At 47.2% G+C, this 9,163-nt stretch overlaps 1 protein-coding gene across 1 annotated transcript in view; it reads left to right on the top strand.

The window, feature by feature from the left end:
- Window positions 1–7,823: 7,823 nt before the first annotated feature.
- LOC108298507 (killer cell immunoglobulin-like receptor 3DS1) overlaps window positions 7,824–9,163 on the top strand; it is a gene marked incomplete at its 3' end in the record, with an annotated part of 3,690 nt that continues 2,350 nt past the window's right edge. The window contains exon 1 of the mRNA XM_017521179.1: window positions 7,824–7,947. Within this exon, the coding sequence (XP_017376668.1) occupies window positions 7,824–7,947 (124 nt within the window). The remainder of the gene's footprint in view (window positions 7,948–9,163) is intronic.

Below are 9,163 nucleotides of genomic sequence, written 5' to 3'. Positions count from 1 at the left end.
GCTGGCTTTGTTCAGACATCTGGCACAGGGTAGAAGTTTTATTTCTGCATTTCCTCCACAAAGTGTTCTCTACCAGGAGAACCCAAAGTCACCCACATTTCTGACTTGAGTTGGGCCCTCTGGCCTCAGGCCTTGTGGCACCTACAGATGCCGTGTTTATTCTGACACCTCTGCCTTCTGTGCAGTGGATCAGTAATAGACCCAGGATACCATGGCCCCGGAACACTAACCCCAGTGTGCTGTGTGTACTTGGGGTCCCCAGACTGGATTCTGAGGCTCATATTCCAAATAACCCCACATATTATATAATCACTGAGAGACAGAAATCAACGCTATCAAAATGCAAAGACATAAACGCACACAGAATGAGCCAGGGAAAGGGGATTGAGAGACTCACAGACACATGAAGAGAGGGAAAAGAGGGCAGAGAAGTGGAGGGAATGATAGAAGGGAGCAGAGAAAGGCCCTAAAATCAGGGCCCTGTGGGAGGGGCACAAGGAGAGAGAAGGATGGAGATGTGGGATGGATTGCAGAGATTCCAGAGAGAGCTAGAGAGACCGAGAGGCGGAGAGAGACAAGGAGGTGGAGAGACAGACGATAGATGGATGGATAGACAGAGATAGATGATAGATAGGTAGATGACAGATCATAGATAGGTTATAAATACATAGATGGTTGATTGACAGATGATACATGGAGATGATGATGATAGATAGAGATAGGCAGACAGTGAGATAATAGAGAGATGATACATAGATGTAGGTAATAGATGATTGATGCATAGAAAGATAGACAGTTGATAGAGAGATAGATAGACGATACATAGATATTGGTGACAGATAATTTGTAGACACCAAATACAGAAATAGAGACTTACATAATAGGTAGAAATATGCAGAAAGTTATGAACAAGACAGAAAGTGAGAGACTCAGAATTAAAGGAAAAAGATCTGCCAATCCAAGTAGAGTCAGAGAGAATAAAATAAAAATGGAAAACATACGTGGGGTGGGGAGTGAGGTCAGAGACCTAGAGAGACGAGAAGGTAGAATGAGAAAACAGACATGAAGAGAGGCGGGGTGGAGGGTGAGAGAGCATTAGCTCATAGAGCAGGGGCGTGAGTTCTCAGCTCAGGTGTGAAGGGAGCTGTGACAAGGAGGAGCCTCCTGAGTAAACTGCCTCTTCTCCTTCCAGGTCGATATGGGAAACCTTCTCTCTCAGCCCAGCCGGGCCCCACGGTTCAGCCAGGAGAGAACGTGACCTTGTCCTGCAGCTCCCGGAGCTCATTTGTCATGTACCATCTATCCCGGGATGGGGAGATCCCTGAACTCAGGCTCCCTGCAGTGCGGAGCATCAATGGAACATTCCAGGCCCACTTCCCTCTGGGCCCTGCCACCCACGGAGGGACCTACAGATGCTTCGGCTCTTTCCCTAACTCTCCCTACAGTTGGTCAGCCCCGAGTGACCCACTGTTAGTTTCTGTCACAGGTGAGGAAACCCCATATCTGTCCCATGTCTGATGATCCTAGAGCCACAGCTGAGGAGCTTCCTGCTGATGTTGGAGGGAAGCATGGACAGATGCAGAGAGAAGACGAAGCCTGGGTGTGAGGGCGGGGTCAGGGTGCAGGATGGCAGACAGGGCACCTCCAAGCCCTCCTCGGTGGCCCTCATAGAGGCCCGCATTCAGGGCTCTTGGCACCCAGGCAGATGGAGAGAGAGGTCAGGACAGGCCCAGAGGAGGGGAGACAGGGCTCAGTTTGGGGAGATCAGAGGTTCCCTCAGCCCCTCAACCTCACCCATTTCCCAGCAGCCCATCCTGGCCTCTCACCCACAGAGAGACGTCATCACCAGCAACCCCTATGCCCTTTTCTTTATGTTTGAAAAAATATTAAGGTAAAACCTACCCATATAATTTACCACGTTTACCTTTTTTTTTTTTTTTTTTTTGAGACAGAGTCTCACTCTGTCGCCAGGTGCCAGGCTGGAGTGCAGTGGCACCATCTCGCCTCATTGCAAACTCCGCCTCCCAGGTTGAAGCGATTCTCCTGCCTTAGCCTCCCAAGTAGCTGGGACTAGAGGTGCACACCACCACGCCCAGCTAATTTTTGTATTTTTTGTAGAGACAGGGTTTCAGCATGTTGGCCAGGATGGTCTCAATCTCTTGACCTCATGATTCGCCTGCCTCTGCCTGCCAAAGTGCTGGGATTACAGATGTCAGCCACCGTGCCCGGCCCACCTTTACCATTTTTAAGCATAAAATCTAGTGGACATAAATACCTTTATATGCCAGGTGTGGTGGCTCATGCCTATAATCTCAGCACTTTGAGAGGCTAAGACAGGTGGATCACTTAAGATAAGGTGCTCAAGACCACCCTGGCCAACATGGGGAAAACCCATCATTACTAAAACAAAACAAAACAAAATCAGCCAGGCATGGTGGCACGTGCCTGTTATCCCAGCTACTTGGGAGGCTGAGGCTGGAGAACTGCTTAAGCCCAGGAGGCGGAGGTTGCAGTGAGCCGAGATCATGCCACTACACTGCAGCCTGGGCAACAGAGAGAGGCTCTGTCTCTAAACAAATAAATAAATAGACAAACAAACATATTCTTTTTGTGGTTACCCTCCACCGTTCCCGTCCTGGCCTCTGGTAGCCGCCATTCTCACGAGGTCCACCTGTTAGCTCCTGCATGAGGTCCTCACGCAAGGACCTAACAGGTGGACCGCGTGAGGATGGTGTCTGAACCTTCATGAGATCCACCTGCCAGCTCCTGCATGTGGGTGAGAAATGGCAATCTTTGTAATGCCCTCCAGTTCCATCCAGGTGGCTGGAAGTGACAGGATGTTATTGTTTTATGGAGGAGCGGTCTCCATTGTGCGTATGTACTACATTCTCTCCATCCACTCATCCTCTGATGGGCAGGTAGGTTGACACCACGTCTTGGCTACTGGGAACCGTGCTGGAAGAGTCATGGGAGTGCACATGTCACGTCGATACACTCATGTCCTTTCCCTTGGGTTTACACCCGGTAGTGGAATGCTAGATCCTGTGGAAGTTCTCTTGTTAGGTTTCTTTATATATATATATGTGTATGTGTGTGTGTGTGTGTGTGTGTATATATATATATATATATATATATATATATATATACACTTTAAGTTCTGGGGTACATGTGCAGATCATGCAGGATTTTTACATAGGTATATACATGCCATGGTGATTGGTTGGATCCATCCCTCATCATCTACATTAGGTATTTCTCCTAATATTATCCCTCCTCAATCTCCCCACCCCCTGCTATCCCTTCTCTAGCCCCCCCACCACCCAACAGACCCTGGTGTGTGATGCTCCCCTCCCTGTGTCCATGTGTTCTCCTTGTTCAACACCCACTTATGAGTGAGAACATGCAGTGTTTGGTTTCCTGTTCTTTTGTCAAACAAAAGCCAAAAGAGACAAATGGGATCGAATTAAACTTAAGAGCTTCTGTACAGCAAAAGAAACTATCATTAGAGTGAACCAGCAACCAACAGAACGGGAAAATTTTTTTTTCTTTATTTTAAGATGGGGTTCTGCTCCTGTTGCCCAGGCTGGAGTGCAGTGGTACCATCTGGGCTCACTGCAACCTCCACCTCCAGGATTCAAGCAATCCTCCAGCCTCAGGCTCCTGAGTAGCTGGGATAACAAGTGTCCACCACCATGCCTGGCTAATTTCTGTATTTTCAGTAGAGATGGGGTTTCAGTATGTTGGCCAGGATGGTCTCCAACTCCTGACCTCAGGTGATCCACCCACCTTGGCCTCCCAACGTGCTGGGAATACAGGCGTGAGCCACCGTGCCCGACCACTTTTCATTTTTTGAGGAACTTCCATAATGTTCTCCTTCGTAATGGCTATACTAATTTACATTCCTATCAACAGTGTACAAGGGTTCTTCTTTCTCTATCACCTTTCCAGCATTTGCTTTTCGTTCATCTTTCAGATAAAAGCCATTGTAATTGGGTGAGAAGATAGCTCACTGTGATTTCACTTCGCATGACTAGTAATACTGAGCACTTTTTCATATATGTGAGAGCCACGTGTATGTTTTGTTCGTTAAAAATATCTGTTCAGGGAAGGAGAGCAGGGGGTGGGGAGAACTTAACATATAATAATAATAAAAAAAGAAATACCTGTTTGGAACATTTACTAATTTTTTAAATTGAAGTGTTTGAGCTTCTTACATATTTTCGTTACTAATCCCCTCTCCGATGAACACTTTGCAAATATTTATTCCCATCCTGTGACTCGTCCCTTCACTTTGCGATGAGTTGCTTCCTTTGTGATTGCAGAGGCTGCTTAGTTCAGTGGAATCCTGATGGTCTATTTTTGTTTTGATTTCTTGTGTTTTTGGGGTTTTAAACAAAACGTCTTTCCTCAGACAAAAGTCCTGGAGCATTTCCCCAGTGTTTCCTTTAGATGTTGTATGGGTTTGGGCCTTCCGTCTTTCATGCACTTTCATTTGATTTTTGTGTGTGCTGAGAGGCAGAGGTGCGGTTTCATCCCTCCTCATGTGGATACCCAGTTTTCCCCGCACCGCTCATTGTAAAGACTGTCTCTTCCTGGTTGTAGGTTCTTGGCGCCTACAGTCGTCAAAGTTGATTGGATGTAAATGTGTGAATTATATCTGTGTTCTTCATTCTGCTCCACTGTTCTATGAGCCTTTCTTTATGACAGTATCGTGCTGTTTTGCTTACTACGGCTTTGTAACATATTTTTAGGTCAGGGAGTGTGACGCCTCCAGCTCCTGTTTTCTCTTTATACCTCAAAGTCCCAGGACAGTGGGCATCAGGTACAATGACTGTGGAGAAGGGGATGCCAGGACTCCCAAGGCCCAGCATTAGATAACAGAGTGTTGGCCATGAACCGACCTCACAGATTTCCACTGAGTAGAAGACAGGCATCCTCACTTCCACACCTCTCTCCTGTCCCGTGTTCTAGGAAACCCTTCAAGCAGTTGGCCTTCACCCACTGAACCAAGCTCCAAAACTGGTGAGTAAAGGATCCCTCTTATCTCTGCTTTTGGAAACCTGGGTAGGTGGAAGCCGTGGAATCAAGTGTTGGCTCAGCACCTCTCAGGTCTATGATTGAGGGCCCATCTTCTACCATCTCTGAACCCCAGACACTAACAGTGTAAGGGATCTGGGGCCAACACGAGGCTCAGTGAAGTCTCTTAATCTCTAATTTTCTGCAGCTGAGACCTCTAGACTAGAAGGATGAGTGGGAATGTGACATCCTTCTGAGAAAACATGCAGTGGGGCTATGCCAAGTTCTGTCACTTACAGTCGCTCCGGGAAGACAGAAGATACACACAATAAATTACATAAAGCAAGTTTATTACTTATGGATAATCAGCAAATGACAACAGAAGCCTTCTTTTCAGTGTGAGTCAATCCCCTAAGGCTCAGAAAAGCTGCCCAGGACACACGGAGTCACCCCATTTGCAGTGTAGCTGGGGGAACCAAAAACCAGCCCCGCCTGGGTTTTGCACCCTGGAGCCACAGGAGGCACTGAGCTAAAGCACTGCATCACACCCTCCTCTAAGAAGAGCAAGTGGAGAGCCCAGGCTGTTCTGGGATGTTCCTCCTGATCTCAGGGCGTGGCTGTTAGTCCATTTTCGTTGCTATCAAAGAACACCTGAGCCTGGGTAACTTCTAAGGGAAAGGAAATTGTTTGGCTCACAGTTATGCAGACTGTACTAGAAACATGGCCCCACCATCTGCTCCTTGTGATGACCTCAGGCTGCTCCCACCCTGGCAGAAGGGAAAGGGGGTCTCCGTGTACAAGACCACAGATATCACATGGCAAGAGAGGGAGCAAGGGTGTGTGATGCAGCTTCCAAGCTCTTTTTAAGAACCAGCTCTCCAGGAACTCATAGAGGGAGAACTTCCTAACCCTGCCTCGTGGGGACAGCATTAATCTATTCATGACAGCTCCACCCCATGACACAGGCACCTCCCAATAGGTCCAACCTCCCAAACTGTGGGTTAAATTTCAGCGTGAGCTTTGGAGGGGTCAAACTTCCAAACTATAGCAGTAGTATCCCAGCACGTTCTCTGATAATTTTGAGAACTATAACTGAAAAAGCAGGAGAAAGCTGGGTCCCCGTCATCAGGGGACTTGTCCTAAAGAGACGATGTACGTGGTTACCTGACAATGAAGAGATGAGAGACAATCCGGGAAGAGGAACTGCTGTGGTCAGCTTCTTACTGGATTCCCGTCTTCCTCCAGGTTTCCCCAGACACCTGCACGTTCTCATTCGGTGCTCAGTGGTCATCATCCCCTTCACCATGCTCCTCTTCTCTCTCCTTCATCTCTGGTGCTCTCACAAAAGAATAAGTCTCAGAAAGCAGAGTCCAGAGACCTCAGGGCCATGTGCGGAAGCAGGATGGAGCATGCAGGTGTGTGTTTTTCACTGGCAGGATGGTCCCTGGCCCAAGGCAGGAGCCGCAGAGGCAGGGCTTTCTAGAGAGAGCACCAGACACCCTGCCCCTGCCCTCAGCTCACAGACCTTTGCCTGATTCTGAACTGTATCCTCACCTCTCCTGAAGCCACTGACATCCAGGGGAGTGTTCAAGGACAGGCAGAAAGTAGGAGACAGAATCAGTGGGATGGGAATTGTGAGCTATTCATGGGAGGGATTCTTGTACTCACATAGAACGTCTAAATCTGGCTGTTGGCAGCGGAGGGGCCTCAGGCACCCATGGCCTCCCCCTGTGTGTTGGTGTCTGCACATGAAATGAGGACCCAGAAGGGCCCTCCCAGTTATTTTGATGACTTCCGTCTCCTACAGATGCTGCAGTAAAAGACCAAGAGCCTCAGGTGGACAGAACAGTGAACAGGGAGGTAGGTCCTCCTTGGCCCAGCCTCGGGCATGGAGTCTTATTCCCTAATAGTTCCGAAGAATGTGAGCCCCTCTGTCACTCAACATTTCCATCTCTCCAGGACTTTGATGAACAAGACCCTCAGGAGGTGACATACGCACAGCTGGATCACTGCGTTTTCACTCAGAGAAAAATCACTCGCCCTTCTCAGACACCCAGAAGACCCCCAACAGAAACCAGTGTGTACAGGGAACTCCCAAATGCGGAGCCCGGATGGCTGTCTTCTGTCCATGAGCACCACAGACAGGCCTTGAGGTTTCCTCTAGGGAGACAATAGCTCTTTCTCAATACACTTGCCAGCTCCAATCGAACAGCAGCTGGGACCTGAAGACGTCAGTCTCCATCTTAGGGGATTGCTCTTCCCCATACCGTGAATCTGAACGTCGCTCTCTCTTGCTTACAAATGTCTGTGGTCCTCACTGCCTGCTGGACAGAAAACACACTCCTTTGCTTAACACACAATTCTCCATTTCCCTTGACCCCTGCCCACCTCTCCAACCTATCTGGCTTACTTCCTGGTCCTACCTGAGACTGCAGTCACGCTGAGGAACTCACAAGTCCAGACATACAGGAGGCTCCCTCTTAACACAGCACTTAGACACGTGCTGTTCCACCTTCCCTCATGCTGTTCCACCTTCCCTCAGACTTTGAGGGATTTTGCAGCCTTCTGTCATCAGTAAATTTTTAAGCTCTTTTGATTTGTAATTTTTATGTAGTTCTCTTCAAATAAACACATCTGCCCTCATGAGTTAGGTAATGTGACTCTTTTTTTGCCTGAACTTTTGGTGTTATCATGACTATGTCCACATAACCCCCTATGTTCTCCACTGGGTTCTCACCCCTGGACTGGGAGCTTCCGGAAGCAGGTGGAGCCTGGTGTGTCCCTGGGACTCCAATTTCCATCTAAAGATGCAGCACAGGGGAGGTTCCGAGGATTGTGAATCAGATGGACGAGTGCTATTCCTACTCTCTGCAGAACTGGAAAGCTCACAGAGTAATTCCAAGACGAAACATCTGCAGGGTCATCGCCCTTGTTAGTCTCATCTCCACGAGGACACTTATCGAAACATCATCTTTCAGACTATAAATGTACAGTCGGTCCTCCATATCTGTGGGCTTACAGCTGTGTATCAAACCAACTATAATCAAAAAATATTCAGAGAAAAAAATCCACAAAATTCCAAAAAGCAAGACTATGTTGAATGGACCTGAGTGAAGCTGTGCGTAGCCTGTGTCAGGAATTGTAAGTCATCTAGAGAGGATCTGACGTACACAGGAGGATGTGCAGGGTTACTTGCACTCACTAAGCGATTTCATGTAAGAGGCTGGAGCATCTGCAATTTTGGCATCTGAGTGAGGATCCTGGGACCAGTCACCCAGAAGAGTAAAGGACGGCTGTATATAATTTTTATTTTTCAATTTTACAAATAAATCATAAAATATTTACAAAAAGATGAAAAATAAGTGGTGTTTTCATAAGGTCAGAATACATTTACATTTATATTTCAGAGAAGTAACCCTTTGGTCCAGTGTTATTTATTGAGAAGACAGTCTATACCACCTTAAAGCACATGGCAGTCTTTGTCACCTCTAAAGGGACTGTGTGTACATGGATGTATTTTAGACACTGTTTTCTGCTCACTGGCTGTGTCCACTCTCGTGAGGATGCTGCAGTTTATGTAACTTTATGCAACCCCTTAAAATTTGGTAGCCTGAGTCCGCTAATTTCAAATAAAGGCTATTGGTTTTCCCTTTTTTTTTTTTTTTTTTTTGAGATACACTCTCCCTCTCTGACCCAGGCGGGAGTGCAGTGGTGCGATCTCGGCTCACTGCCACCTCTACCTCCTAGGTCCAAGCGATTTTTGTGCCTTGGTCTCCCAACTAGCGGGGATTACAGGCACTCGCCACCATGCCTGGCTATTTTTTTTTTTTTTTCTTTAGTAGAAACAATGTTTCACCATATTGGCCAGGCTGGTCTCGAACTTCAGATCTCAGGTGATCGACCCACCTCATCAGCCTCCCAAAATGCTGGGGGAAACTTGATTTTCTATAGCATTATGTTACTGGATATTCCTGTAAAATTTAAAGTGAGGGAAAGAGAGAGAGAGAACCATTAGTTTGGACTCTGGATACGGGTTATGAGACAAATTCTAGATAAAACTACAAAATCTAGAATTTACATGTTGTGTTTTTGCTAATAAAGTACACTTCTAAGATTGTAAATAACTGGAAAATCCTTCACTGAGAAT

Source organism: Cebus imitator, unplaced genomic scaffold, assembly GCF_001604975.1.
Source record: "Cebus imitator isolate Cc_AM_T3 unplaced genomic scaffold, Cebus_imitator-1.0 Scaffold978, whole genome shotgun sequence".
Classification (NCBI taxonomy): Eukaryota; Metazoa; Chordata; class Mammalia; order Primates; family Cebidae; genus Cebus; species Cebus imitator.
The sequence above is the reverse complement of the archived record's forward strand: the minus strand, read 5'-3'. Positions and strand labels throughout refer to the sequence as shown.